The sequence below is a fragment of the Lates calcarifer genome, linkage group LG11 (assembly GCF_001640805.2).
Source record: "Lates calcarifer isolate ASB-BC8 linkage group LG11, TLL_Latcal_v3, whole genome shotgun sequence".
NCBI classification, from domain to species: Eukaryota; Metazoa; Chordata; class Actinopteri; family Centropomidae; genus Lates; species Lates calcarifer.
Window position 1 is genome coordinate 7470034 of NC_066843.1, and position 15451 is coordinate 7485484.

The 15451-nt window shown below is 44.2% G+C and overlaps 1 protein-coding gene across 5 annotated transcripts in view; it reads right to left on the reverse strand.

Moving 5' to 3' along the window:
* The window catches only part of pde4a (phosphodiesterase 4A, cAMP-specific), a 40049-nt gene that overhangs the window by 5813 nt on the left and 18785 nt on the right, over positions 1-15451 (reverse strand). For 2 of the 5 annotated variants that reach the window (XM_018705008.2, XM_018705009.2), the window contains exons 2-12: positions 10079-10264; positions 9604-9640; positions 9361-9431; positions 8516-8565; positions 7318-7430; positions 1898-1991; positions 1605-1768; positions 1104-1202; positions 834-998; positions 556-655; positions 1-155 (exon numbers count right to left, since the gene is read on the reverse strand). In XM_018705008.2, the coding sequence (XP_018560524.1) occupies positions 1-155; positions 556-655; positions 834-998; positions 1104-1202; positions 1605-1768; positions 1898-1991; positions 7318-7430; positions 8516-8565; positions 9361-9431; positions 9604-9640; positions 10079-10264 (1234 nt within the window). Of the gene's footprint in view, positions 156-555; positions 656-833; positions 999-1103; positions 1203-1604; positions 1769-1897; positions 1992-4375; positions 4915-7317; positions 7431-8515; positions 8566-9360; positions 9432-9603; positions 9641-10078; positions 10265-10828; positions 11656-12022; positions 13037-15451 lie in introns of those variants that run through there. The other 3 variants (XM_018705007.2, XM_018705011.2, XM_018705013.2) reach the window with 3 other exon arrangements.

Genomic DNA, 15451 nt, shown 5'->3' on the forward strand with positions numbered 1-15451 from the left:
CATGTCAATAACAAGTTTCCTCAGACTCTGTCTCTGCCTCTTGCTAAGGTTCTGGAAGATGTCACAGTTGTCCTCGTGAAGCAGCTTGAAGCCCACAGCTAGGTGATGGTTCTCCAACACAGACTCATCATTGTACATCAGGGCTAATTCTGAGTCTGAGGGACACACCATACAACACATAGGAGTCAAAGACACATACAGTAATCGCATCAGTATCACCATGCCATCAGCATTAGCACCAGACTGTGGTGGCACTGTTTCAAAATGTGCAGATGTGCAGTGCGCAATTTATCTTCAGAGCTTATTTAGAAAAGTGGCCACATCTAATTCTTACATACAGCATCTTAACTGCATGCCTTATGCCCTTTTCTAAAATAAAAAACAGTACATGTCATTATTGTGCTGACTCCTTTATGGCTTTCCTTCTTTTGTTGATGCTTGCTAGATATAGGCACATAGCACACTATTCAGGTGTATTGAATCTGAATCCATTTTGATTATTCAGCAAAAGCAGCTTTTTGATTGCTGTGTTTTTTTAATCCAATTTCAACTCACTGGTGTTTATAAGGAATTGGTTGGACACTCCTGGATGGTCCACATCGTGGATGGCAGCGGCAAATAACGCAGCTAGAATCTCTAGATCAGTGAACACAGCCTGTCAGAGAGAGATGAAAGAGAAGAGATGAAAACAAGTTATACTGCAGTTTATGGTTGGCCTTTGGCTGCTCTATTATTTGGGCTTGGTATTTGTGAAGGTCTGTGCAGATGGAGTTATCTGTGCATTTGGTATCATGCTGTGTTTTTGTCCTTGGTAAACGAGTAGAAGTATTTACATCTAGAGCTGGCGTGGATAGCAGTACATGAGTAGACTGAGTGACATCTGCAGCGTGGAGGCTGTTGTGGTAGGCCACATTGGCATGGTAGTGGTCCTCCAGGGTCATCACATAGGTGACAAATGTGTCCACAGGGATCCGAAAGGTTTTCAGTAGATCTCTTTCCTGCAGCAGGCAAAATCCACAGAGGTCAGTCGAATAAGTCAAGATACATGTTATAGGATACTTTATAATCCATTCTCTCTCTCTCTCTCTCTCTCTCTCTCTCACCTGGAAGATGGCAAACATTATGCAGCTGAGGGGTCGGTTATTGGAGAATTCTGCCACACGAAAGATATTAAGGCCCCACTTGTTCAAGTCATTCAGCTCCTGTACGCACAACAGACAACAATAACACACATCAGCATGAAAATAAAGCAGGTTATATTAGATCACAAGAAATTTTCAGCATGGTTCCTCATATGCAAAACATTTTCTTTGAGGAGAGAGAAAAGCCCTTGCTCTGACCGATGTCAAAAAGATGTTTACATGCTACGTTTTAGGTTGTGGAAAATACTGAGGTACGTTTTCCCTTTAGCTGTTCACGTTATGACTGAAGAAGTTAGTAAAAATGTAAATATGCAGAATTACATTATTTTTACTCAAAGAGAATAACAGTGACAAGAAATACACATAGCCTGTTTTTTGGAATCTTTGTTATCTACAGCATGGCTTTATGTGCATGTGTATGCAATAACTTGCATCTGGTAGGCTGCTTTTCCATCCATTTACCCTGGCTAACGCATCCTCGTGTTCAGTCTTCACGCCAAAGCGAGGCATGGCGGAGTTGGAAAGGCTGGAACTGTGCGTGAGCTTCTTTACACCGCTGATGTGACACATGGGCTTCTCCCTCTCCCTCAAGGTCGGGGATGGGATCTCCACCTCGTTCTGCTTATCTGGAAGGATCAACAGTCAAAGGTCAGCCAGGAATGGAGACAAATGGAGGGGTTGTGCTTGACCCTGGGTCAAAGCTATAAGGGACTTGCTATAGTGGTTGGTCACAATGGATGGCAGGTTTGATTTACCTAGAAAGGTAGTGGAGATGTATTCTGACACCTGGTTCCCTGAGCGACTCATCTCTGACAAATGGGACAGCTCCCTGTTCAACATCCTCTTGAACTGGGGGGACGACAGACAGGAAGAGAGTGAGAAACTTGAGTAGCGGTTGCAAAGTAAAAGCATAAGGGGTTACTAACATATCCAAAAATATGGAGATACACAGTAAATCTTAGGAATTGCGAGCATTGCACTTCAGATTCCATTTGGACTGATACATAACAACGAAACATTCCCATGATTCAAATATGAGAAAATAAATTATCACTCTCATCTGGCTTCATTCATTAAAGGGTGAGAAAATCAATTATGAATCATGCCTCTTCTTTATCTCAGATGAGAACATACTGTTCAATACCCCAATTCAAAGGTGCTTGCATTTTGATTGCAAGGCAATGATATGCTGCAGTAATACAGTGTGTTTATATGTGTTTTTCTCAATACATCTACCGTGGCAATCATGAACAGCTAGTCTGCAGGTCCTTGCAGTACAAACACAAATGTGATTAAGTGAATACATTGTCCCTGACAGACAGAAAACAGAGTTCCTGAATGTTCTCTCAGATTTTATGTAATTTCTTTTTCGTATCTATAGATAAACGCTGGTATTCGGAGGCTTAACAGTTTCCTGTCGCATAAGTGGTGTGAAGGTACAATGCGATTCGGACAAGACCCCTCAGTCTGTGTCCTACTGACTGATCTTTCACACATAACAATCTCCATGGCAACCAGAGCGGTTGCCGTGGCAACTGCCTCCTCACAGTCAGTCCTTCAGCTTGATATGAGAGCGGTGGCTGCTTGGGTGACAATCTGAGGGAGTAGGCAGGTGTCTCTGACCTTTGCCAAGGTCAACCCTCCCCTCCTCTGCTGTCTTCCTCTCTACGTCTCTCTGTTGCTTATATCTGCTCCTCCCTCATTCTCAAGGTAAACAACACTCTCCACTACTGCCCTCGAGCCCCAAAATCCTCCTCTGCCTTCCTACCATTTCACACACACATATCATGCATTCCCACCATCTTTCACTCTTTTCCTGTCAATTATCGCTCTTTTTTCCCACCCATCCCATTCAGCCAGGAGCTTGTTACATGATAGGCCAAGCAAATAGGTGCTCTGACAGAAAACCGTAGAAGCAGTCAGGCAGAATCAGTCATCAGAAGCCAGGAAGGCTAGTCAAGCCCAGTGGCACACTTAGGCAGCAGGCTCAGCCCAAACCTCCTCTTTTCTCTTGCTCGCTCTCTCTCGTTCTTTCCTTCCCTAATGCTGTAACGCTGAGTCATAGCTGCCAACCAACACTTCCACAGTGCCAGTCCGAGTGCCAGGACAAACAACACTCTTCCTCTGACACTGACTAATGAAGCAAACATGCAAACGCTGCACAGATCATGACCATGGACACACACTTATACACCTGTACATGTGAGGGACCCAGGAGGGCTTTATCCTCTCTGACTGCTTATGTTCATGAATACAATGCAAACACAAATCGACATGTGCACCATATGATTCAGGTACAAACATGACAGGTGAAGGGAAGTAAATAATAGAATCCTAATTTACCCAATGTCATTTAATGAAACAGCACAGACAAAAGCAAGAATTTGTTTTGCTAACACAGTGACAGGATACCACATCAGATGCAAAAATGACATATCAAAGAAAACTAATTTCATATATATTTGTGGATGCACAATGCTGGCACACCTACAGAAAACTAGAACAAAAAGAAAGCATCTACTCAGTCCTGAGACAATAAGCATTGTCCTTCACTGACAGCACGCTTGGCTTCCTTAAGTGTATTGAGGCCAGCCTCGGGGTAGCAGGGGAGAGAGGGACAGAGGGATGTGGGACGCAGGTGTGGAGGATGGAAACAAATATTATGTGACACTGTAACGTACCTGCAGTAAAGACAGCCTGACTACTTATCCCAAAGCTATTTCTTAGATTTAAGCAAGCTCTGTGTATTCTCAAAAGACAGAAATGTAAACAAGGTATAGAAGGATGAAGAATGAGACCGATATTGTCTTTTTGTTTACATAGCTGCTGCAATATAGAAACACTGGGCAGAGTTAATAAACTCTGTGCCTTTATCACTGTTCCCCTTCAGTGGATTCATGTATAAATTATGTACAGGAACACACACAATATTCTGCCTTATAGTTTCTCACTAAGCCACTGTCAGACACACAGAACCATCTTTCACCTCATAAATTCAGTATATAATGAACTAGTCCCCATGTGACATCTTTTAAGATTCTCCCATATAAACACATTACATTCTGACTGACACTACCACTGTCGGATTAAAAAGGACAGATAACAATATGAAGTTGGAGATGTGTTGTTCATGCATGCATAGATGTAGCAGTAACACTTGAAGGGTCAAAGTATCTATCCAAGATGGCTACTGCCAGGCCTTGTTTGCCCTCTGCAAGCTCTCCGAGCCCTACCTGGTCCCACCAGCCGATGAGCCAGGGCCTGGAGCAGGTCTCACAGAACAGGTCCACTAAGGGCGTCCTGCGCTCTGCTGCCGTCCCACCCCCCTCCAGAACCCCTCCAGCAGCTGCACCGAGGTCCAGCTCTGCCCCTGCCCTCCCCTGCAGGGGGCTGTAGCTGGAGGAGCGGGGCAGCCTGTAACCCCCTGGTACAGGTGAGGGGCAGGGGGACGGCGCCGGGTCAATGGCCTCCACCACACCCATGTTGAGAGTGACGGGGGGTTTGGGCCGATGGCACAGGCAGGAGGTGCGGTAGTGGAGCGGGGTGGGGGCACTGCGGGTGCCCCAGTGGCATGAGGGCGTCGTCCGGGTGTGTGGGGAGAGGCCACAGCCAGTCAAGCCGGGACACTCCAGAGTGACGGCTGCCCCGAGAGGGGGCGAAGGAACAGGGGAAGGGGGTGAGGGTAGGGGCTGCTGGTGCAGACTGTCCTTGCCTACATGCAGCACCCCAAAGCAGGCCACTCAGTCAGTCCAGAGTCAGGCTCCAGCCTCAGTGTGGTCCAAAGATGAGGGTCCCCCTGATGGGCAGACCAGGAGCCCCCTGGATCCGGCTGCTGTGGAGACTACATCTCATCCCATTTGCTGAGCAGACTGACCCAAATCTACAGTCACTGCAGGGTAGAGGTGGATGGGAGCCGAAAGAGGGAAGATGGAGGGAAACAGAGGGGGAGAGGGAGCGAGGGACCGTCTGAAGGGCACAGAGAGGAGCCGATGGAGGAGATGAGGTGGAATGTGAGAGAGACGTAAACGAAAAAATGATGTTGTGAGAGCTGAGCTGCTTGACAAACAGTAATAAAAAATTCAGATGATGGAGGTGAGAGGAATGAAGAGGTGGTGACGGCAGAGCAGAGAGATGACTGTAGTATCGAATAATGGAGGTAAAGGGAGCTTGGATGACAGCAGGAACATCGGGGAAGGAAAAGGGGGGGTGATGATAGCAAGAGAAAAACAAGGATGGAGAGGATGAGAGAGGGAGAGAGAGAAAGAGACAGAGAGGGATGCAGGCAGGCCTGTAGCAGACGGTCAGGCTGAAGAATCACACCAGAGCTGTGGTCTGGAAAAACACGCTCCCTCTCCCTGCGTCGACCGCCCCTCCCCCACGGTACGGATCCAGAGGCCCGGCCCAATCCTACCCGTGCATCAACCCGTCTGTGCCGTCTCACACCAATCCCAGCAACACACAGTCAGTCCACAGTCAGTCAGGCTGCCTCCTGATAGCTCGGTAGCCCGGTCCCCTGCTCCAAGTCAATCCATGCCTCAGCTGGCCAAAATGCCAGAGGTCTAATCCTGCCGCTTTAGGCTGCCGTTCCTCCTCCAATGCTCTGCCTCTTGCGCCATTTCCCTGGATGCTGTAGACAGCTCTCGCAAGCTAATCAGGCAGTGTGGCTGCAGGCGCGTGCATGTGTGTGTCTGTGCTTGCCTCTGCTCGGAGTGCGCATGTGCGACAAGACAGCATGTACGTCTGTCGAAAATATGTGTGTGAGCGAGAGTGTGAGTAAGAGTGAGAGACTGGAGTGGGAATATTCATGCGTGTACCTCCATGTTGGCACAGTGTGGAGGATTTCTGTAGCTTAGCTGCGGCTGCTAAAAGGCAGCAACATATTCGTAGAGACTATTTACCCCAAGAGACTTCTCTTTGTACACTGTATGTGCACACACATACAATGCACACGCACACGCACACACACACACACACGTACACGCGATGTCTTTTAAGCACTCTGCTGTTATCGCTCCCTCAGTCCTGTCATCGTAAGCCTGACTGATCATAAACAAAGAACCCCACCATTAATTAACAGTGAAGTGCAACATGGGAAGATTTTCTAGAATAAAACAAATAGGGTACAAGATGCTGTCTCTTTAAGACCAGCCACTATTAAAGGAGCATTGCTTCTATTTTATTGGTTGTTGCCCAAACCACATGGCTTGTGGTCAGAGTGGCAAGCCAATGAGTAAAAGGGAAGGGCAGACCCTGCTGCTGTTCGATAGCAACCAAGGTTACAGCAGAAACATCAGCATCAGGACCCATTCCCCCTCCCTCTCATTTCCTCCCCACCCACAGACAGTCACCCTCCCTCCCTTTTCTCTCTCCCACTCTCTCTCGCTGTCCCCATGTCTCCACAAATACAAATGCATGCATACTTAAGAAGCCTGCCCATGTGCACACATACAGACATGTAGATGTAGTGGTGCAAAATGCATCAAAATCCAGTACAACCTCACAGCACGTCTTGCAGCTATAAACACAAATGCTTAACCACAGCAACCAATTATGTCTGTCAGTTTAGCTTAATAAATGCCATAAAAGATGGCTGACCACATATGTGGTACAGGCCACATTAATTATTTATCAATACAATTACAACCACAGAATTACAAATAAACCTAGGAAATACACTGCAGAGTTTCAAAACACTATTTCTAATTCACAATCCTTTGCAAATTGACCCTGTCTACAGAAGAAACAGCAGCATATGATTACTTGATTAGAAAGAAATTTAAGAAGGATTAATGTGACAGGTAATAGAAGAGGCTGAACAAACCAGATGATGGCTTTTACAACCCAAATGCAGTGTTGTTAATGAGTAAGTTTTACACACTACTCCTGTAGGGTTATTTTTTCCCTTCACTTCAATAATTTACCTCGGTGAGGCTGCATTGTTTGTATTCCCTAAAGAGCTTAGAGCTTGAACAAGAAGTCAGCAATAATGTATTTTGTACACTCAGTGACACAGCTGCTGCCCATTAATAATCATGTCTCATTAACTGGTGTAATATTCTCATGAACCATGAAATACACAATTTATTATTTGTTCATCAAGAAGCTTGACGCCACATTGAGTTAACACTGAGACAGGACAGTGAAAGTACAAGTTTGTGTGTGGACAGGTGTGCACCTTGTTGGAGGCCATCTCGCTGACTGAGCGATGGGTCTGAATGGTTTCCAGCTGGTCCAGACACCAGTCCAGCTCCTCCAGAGTCTCCCGAGCCATCTGCTGGTATGTCTCCTCTGGGAAGGACAGACAGAGAGGAGAATATATAAACCAGCAGTAGAAGAAAAATAATGGCATAAAAGCAGCGACAACCTGCTGGAATATTCTCTATTTAAAATGATCTGGAGCTGTTAAGGTCCTGTCCTGTGGCTCAATAATCTGACTAACTGGATTTTCCATCTTGGTGATAAAAAAAAGTGCATGCATTTATAATGCTGCTTTGGAAAACATAATGCTTTAACCAGTAATCCAAATATACACTAAAAAGCAAATCCACCAACATAAATTAGAAATGTGATATGTTACCAATCTAAAACTGAGAAGTCTTTTAATATAAACAATAACACTTTCTGATGCTGTTTCTTTGTTTTGTATGAATATAATGTTTGTAAAAAGAGTAAGACAGGTAACTATTTTAAATTACGGTCAGCCAAGTAACACAAAAATTCATTTACATCTTACTCTAAAACTGATGCAGGTCTAAATACATGTAATAGCATTATACAAAAATTAAATCTAAATTATTTGTTACAGTTCCTTACAGTCAGCTGAGTAAAACACTTAAACTTATCATTTTAAATCAAAACATATGATAGAACTCATTCTAAATTAGACTGACATGTCATGTCATGTCATTGTAATTTTTAAACATCAGAAGTGTGTATGGGCACAATAAATGACTGCACACAGCTGAGAAACAAATATATATATATCTGTTGATCACACTCTTTAAATGTGCAGTGAAAATAAAAATCTGAAAATGTGAAAATGAAGTTATTCATACATGAATACATAAACATACATCACAATATACATTCATGATACTTTACTGTATACATAAAAAGCCTTCTTAATCAACAAATCTATTGTAGCTTAGTATTATATATTATATATATATAATTTCAAAGATCTATTCAGTCTTTTAAAATGTATGCAGTACTTCTTCAGTAATGGCCACATAATGTTCTGAGATGTTCTGCAGTCATTTTCATTACTGATAATGCTTTCAGGGAGTATGGGAGCCATAGTGTGTCCTTAAAGCTGTGTGAAGGGACTGTGGGACACTTTGGACTTAGAAGTTTTTAATTAGCCGACAACATACCAGAGAGTGTAGCTTGGGGAACAGTGGGTTGGCTTGTCACTGGTGACCTCCTGTGGACAAACAGATCGTTACATCAGAAGAAGAAAAATGTATTGCTGCCCCCTGCTGGGGAACAACACACACTTCAAGCATTACAAGATGAGGCAACAAAAGGCTTGGCTCACAGAGGGGATATAAATATTTTCATGTATGTTATTCATTTATATGCCCCCAAAATGAGACAAATGGAGGAGTGCATGTCTGTATTAAAATTGGATAAAGCTGCAACGTGTGAATTTTTTAAGGTCCATAAAAATTCCCCTGTTTCACTTCAAATATTGAAGTATCCAAAAATAGTCTAAGACAAAGCCTGAGCTCTGCTCTGCTCTCAAATAGCCTTCATGGTTTCATAATTGTGTAGTGAGGGAGGCATTTTCAGGGCACAACACTGCATAATTATAGATGCTGATAATTCTGTGGTGCATTTCTTTATATATCATATTGACGTGGAGCTAAAAGCCTGCCAACTCTAGCTCCTTCTACTGCATTACAAAGGAAAATAATTTTAGTGTTATTGACCGTCTGCATTGTCTGGGTACAGAGTCAGGGACATACATCTGAGACACACTTGTTCTCTACACTCTTTCCTCAGCCAGCGAGTTGGAGAGATGCCAAATAATGCAGATTTCCTTGAGCATAGGCTGATAATGATAAACCGGTTAATCATGATGGCAAAAGTGTTTCCCCATGGGAGCAGGGAGAAGAAGACATTAGCAAACACACACTACAAACAAAGCAGACAGTCGTGACGAGTGTAAGTGGGGGGGGGGGGGGGGGGAAGGGGCGTCTGACAGCATGATACTGACTTGTTAGTGGGTGTTGTGACATTGGCGAGGATGGTGAAGTTGCTTCTTACAGTTCGTAGGCTGGCCAACACCTGGGGGATGGATGGACAGCGTAGGAGGGAAAGAAGAAGGAGGGAGGAGGGAAGAGGGAAAAGGGAGGGAGGAAGGGAGTGGGGGGGACAAGTTCACTGCACTAATTAGCCACCTTTTCTAGTTATTTACAACAATTAGACATGTCAGAGGAGGTGCAGAAGGAAAACATACCTGAGCGAAAGGGGTGACGATCATGTCTTCGGCGTGCCTGCAAGACAAAAGGTGGAGGGAAAAAAAGTGGCAAATGAGATGAATGTGAGTGGTTTGGGCAGCTGAGGCGCTCAGTATTAGTGTTTATATGAGAGGCTGTATCTGTGAGCTGGGTGTTTACAAAGACCTATGTGGATCTAAACAGAGCAATAATACTGAAACACACTAATGGAAGGTTTTGGGTGGTTTAAACTTACTGAGAGACGAGCCAGGAAACAGAGCACAACAGTTAATGTTAAGAGGATTCATCATGATTTCATTAGCATAATGCTTGCATAATTATAATCATAACCATTGCTGTGTTGATTGGGATAATGTGCAGTCACTGTGGTGTGTGTGCGTGCATGTGTGTGAGTGGATGCTGTGGGTTTTAAAAAAAGCATTTTTCAGCTCTGTCTGCCACATGATGGATCCAGGGTGATGGCTTCATGCTTACCCCTCACTGTTGATGGAGGAGTTGCGTGACATGGTTTTGGGGGACGTGTCGTAGTCTGAGTCCGAGCGGTACAGGAAGGACTCCCTACGCTGACTCTGGGGGAAAGAAGGGTGGAGCACCAACCCAGGACTCGCCTGCGAATCCATGGGACTGCGGCCTGGCGAGGGACCATTCTCCGAATCAAAGCTGAGGGGTCAAAGAGTACAGAGGAGGACACTGGGTTTACATCTGTTATGTTTAACTTACATGTTTCTTAAACCGCTGCTGCTTATCTGACAGTGACACCAAAAGAGTGGCAAGATACACCTAAACACCCAAAACACAAGGCACCCACACCATCCTCTTTTAGTACACTTCTGAAAGAGGAAGTTGAAGAAATAGAGATGTGACAGACGCATGCAGCTGTGACTCTCCAGTGGCCTCGGATTGGCAGACTGCCACCAGGCTGCCCTGAGAATTACACTTTACTGACAAGTCATATTTTGGAGCGAGTCATGTTTAAGTGAGCAAAATGAACCACATCAGCCCCAGCTTCTCTCTAGGCCAAAGCTGTCTGTCTGAAGACAAGGGTGATTGAAGTTTTTGATTTGGATTAAGGTCTCTTTTAGACCTATAGGTTGAAACAAACTCTTAGAGCACTCATGAGTATTAACACTACTTCATTTACCATCAAGAAACATCATCAACAAGAGAAAAAGGTGGATATTAGCATCCAAACAGCGGAAGTGATTAACAGGCATTGTTACTGACTTGAATTGTGGATATCTGGAGTCCTCTTAATGTCTTCTGCTTTCAGTTTCAGAGTGAAATACAGCATATGTCCACACAGCATCAGGCCTGCGCACTGCTGATTAATAACATTAAACCCAAAACACAAGGAAGAAACTAATCTGCCAGATCCATTCACAGTTGAGCTTAGCCAAAGGGGACACGGCAACACGCTTCTCGAGTTACACTCGTATCTTTTTCACTAACACCTGCAGTCATGGAGCCTTTATTCTCCAGCAGCCCTCAACAAAAACTACCTCAGACTAACTTTTTTCTGAGATGAAAGAAAGATTTGATCTCACAGCTGAGAAATGAAGGCACTATTGATTGAACAGGGTTTTAGGGTTTGGCATCACATAACGAGAAAATGATGGAGAACTCTGTAGCAGCAGTGCAGACAGATACCAATTTATCTGACAATATTTGTGAAAAGTCTACTGCTAAACTTGTTATTTGGTTTGTTATTCACTAAAACAGCTACAAGACTTCCATGCATAGTAATATTAATATATTATTGTCACTTTCAGGCTGCAGTCAAATGTTGGGATGACAAGGACAGACAGGGAAGTAGATTGCAGTGTAGCTGCTGCATCTATTTTTAATGTAGTGTAACTTTTATCTCCACAACACCTCCCCACTCCTCCCAAACTTCTCAAACTTTGGTTGTCAACACAGTTTGTGAACGGCTTTCAGTTTAACTTCTAAAATTAAGCATGAAGTGTGATATTTTTAGATTTTACTTCTACATTGGCCAATTAGGAGCCACTCCTCTCCCCCAGAAGGCTTTGTGACTATGACTACAGATCAAATTATCATTAAACAAGTTTCCCCAGTAATGAAAAACACATCACAAATATCTGCCAGGGGGACCCTCTGCGAGCTGCACGCGCTAATCCCAGTTTTTTTATTTTTTCTCTGCAAACTTTGAGAGTAATTATAAGACTTCAGCATTCTGAATTCAGCACTTCCCAAAATCTAAATCCATCTGACAAGGGTTATTACAGTGTGTGCATGGAATTATTAACTCAGAAATCTCCTTTGGTGAGTATTACAGTTGCACAAATACTCCTCCCACCTCACCTGAAATGATAAGGAACAGGCTTTTTTAATGTAAAAAGAAAGGTTAGTGAGGACTGGGCCATATTACATATCAGTGGCTTGGATGCAGAACTGTACCTGCAAATACAGTGAGATGAGCGACTGTGCTCCTGAATACTGCGGTTCAGTTTCATTCGCCGAAACAGAGCGGAGCCCCCGTGTCCGCGAGACTGATCGCCCGGTGACAGAGGTGAGGTGAGAGAGGACGCAGGAGGTGGACCCTCAGGACTCTCCCACAACCTCAGCTGTCGTGTCAGCTTCCTCTGACTCATCACTGCCAGCTCGGCCCTGCTAGCACACCAGTTAAAGAAAACTCCCCCAGCCTCCACTTGAAGCCGGCTGTCTCGCTCTGTATGGCTGTCTCCTTCCCACGCAGTCCCCCCACCCCCACTCCTCATTTACTTTTTAGTACGTCGACTCACGTCTCAGGCAGACAGAGCCGCAGCACCTGCCGTACGTGGTTGCAAAGTGTCCTCAATCCAGAGCAGGATCTAATAACAAAGCCTGATCCTCCCTTTAGTCCTGCTCTCCCACGTGTTTCATGCCAGAGGAGTCAAAGTGCATCAACATGCATATCCACCACTGTGATCCTCAGGCCCTGGATGCTTAAACTCCAGTTTCCCCCTCTTCTCATACCCTCAGTTTGTTCCCTGGATTTAATGCGGGTCTCCTTAATCCTTGCCCGCGCAGGTTTGTTTAAGGTTTTCTCTGTTCCTCAGCAATGACAGCGTCACGAAGGGGAACTTTTCTGATATTTCACCACCTCAGCTCTGTTTGAGTCCTACTGCTGCTGCTGCTGCTGCTTCTTCGGGGACCTGCCAGACTATACCAGACCTCTATCCCCATCCGGTCTCCAAGTTGCTTCTGCTCTGGTCTCACATTAAAAACCTTCCTGACACCCGTGCTGCGAAAAACCACCAGGAAACCCGGAATGACCTCTGTTAATTTCCTAATTAGCTTGCCTTTTTGCCCTTCACGTATCTGTTACTTATTCACTACGCCCCCCCCCCTCCCCCTTAACCTCCCGAATGCAAGCATGTGCTCTCACTACCCTTATCTCACTGCTCACAGTTCCTCTGCAGCAACAGGAAGGCTGATCAGTAAGAGTAACAGACCACAGGCACTAGTATGCAGCAACACACACGGAGAGTCTGTGTAATGAGGATTTAAAGAGAAGATAGAGAACAACCCAGAAAGAGGAGGAGAAAAGGGAGAGAGAGAGAGCGAGAGAGAAAAAAAGTCAGGAGAAAACGGGTTGACTCATACCCCTGTGTAAATGTTTACATGTTCCACTAAAGAGCAAGCAAGGTTTGCGCCCAAAACATTTTGTATTTTGACATCAACAGCCTTGCTCACCAACAGCACTTTCCATGGCCTTTAGATGTGAACAGGCACAGTGCTACCTTAATATTTTCCATGAGCATCAATTAGACCATGAAATAGCTTTCAAACAAGGTGCATTAGGTCAACCACCACTAATTCAGTGATGACATCCAAGATAGCAGTGCAAGACGGCCTCAAGCCACAATCATGGCTGCATTTCTCACACACTACAACTCAAAATGCAGAGGCACTTTACTGCAGTGTTAATAAAAACTATGTTGGAGCTATTGAACCACTGCAGGTGCAGTTTGCTGGCAGTACAGTTCCTACAGTGTTATTTATTAGTTTCATAACAGGAGGTATTGATTAATAGCTTTGTAACTACCTCATTAACCCTGGGATTACCAAAATGACATTTGGAAACATCACTGAAGGCAAGTGTGGCAATTTCCTTCAGAGAGAGACGAAAGGAATGATGAGCAAATTACTAAAGTATTGCTTAAGACCTTCTCAGCAACTATGCAAAGCTTACTCTAGTAACCTTTTTTGTACTTACTTTTATGAATTACACTTTTTTCCCCATAATAACTGAAAAGTTTAGGTGGAAAAAGTTTTGTGCACAGGTAATTAGGATAAATGCCTATTGAAAATTCAGGTCTTTTAAATGTCTGGCGTGCAGAAAAATAAATCATATTTCACAGCATTACATGCCGTTATTTTTTTTAATTAAATCTAATTCATAATTTCTGCTCATCTGAGTGGAAAACTCACTCCAAACACTTTTTTGTTTTTGGTAGCGGGGCTAACCTTTTGTCAGTGTTTGGAATACAGATTGGACATTTTAAATAGTGTGCGTGTATGTGTTTTTTCTGTTTGACAACCAGCATTTGTGTGTTTATCTGAGAAGACACGAAGTGTAAAGATATTCAAAGTTTGATAGCTTTGAATTTAAATAAACCTACACTCTGCACATTCAAAATGAGAGCGCAAATGAGACAACCTGTGAATAGTAGCTGTTTTTCCTCTCAGCCTTTTTCTGCAAGAACAGCTAGCACAAAAAAAAGGCAGAAGAAAAAAACAGAGCGAAACCTGCTGCATGAATTCAGTGTTCCACCTTTCAGCAAGCAGCTTAAAGCCTGAGCACTGAGAGGAACACAGTGAAGATAAGATGCCCTGTCAAGCTGTTTCCTTCTCTCCCCCTGCCTTCCACATTCAGCAGTTTACCCTTTCTTCTGAGTCTCTCTCCTCTCTCTCTCTTTTTCCTCCCCTTCTCTTCCTGGTTGAGAGTAACTACCGTTTGTTTATGATGCACTGGGGACGGATGGTGGAGCTCGTCTTGGAAAGTCGCTTATGAAAAGGCCTCACATACAGCCTCTTAGAACAGTGCCTTTCAAAGACAGACTTTGGGAAAATGTCAAGAATTCTAATTCACATGACAGTTACTATTGTAATCTCTGGAGAGCTGATGAAGAGACAATTATTCTATCTCCTATTAAATACTGAGTCCCAGCTCAATAATAGCTGGTAAAACCTCTCAAAGTGACTCATGCACACACGTGGACGCATACACACACACGAACATACACACAGAGGCAAAAAACACACCCCCATGTTGCACTTCAGCGCACACACACGGATGAGCATTAACGCTGAAGCTTTTGTTTTCACTCAAACGCTATAAAAAAAAGAGGCAAACTAAATGCACGTGCACACACACGCACACACACACACACACACACACTAAAGGGTGATTATATGCCGGGCTGTGGGCAGCTCTCTTGGTTTCATTATGTGAATGCAGTGTCCCTGGAGTGTATCGCTGCGGACAATGACATGATGATCAGAGGTTTCAGAGGGGAACGGGATTTGTGCCAGCTGACTGACTCCTTCTTATGGAGAGATAACAAACGGTCTCTGTCAGGATGGAGAGGAGCACATTAAAGCTGTCGTCTCTCATGTAGCCCTGCTACCTGAGCTGCCTCACTCTGTTAACTCACTGAGGCTCGGTGACGCACGCCAGAGACAAACCTGTGGTAATGGATATGTTAACAATAAGATTCCAATTCAACTTACATGACTGAGAGATGTGGTCGCTGAGTTGGAATATGTAAAGCTCATTTATCACATGTTCAACAGCTGTTTAACATCCAGCTGAATTGTATTTTGTCTGAGAAGTCCTATACA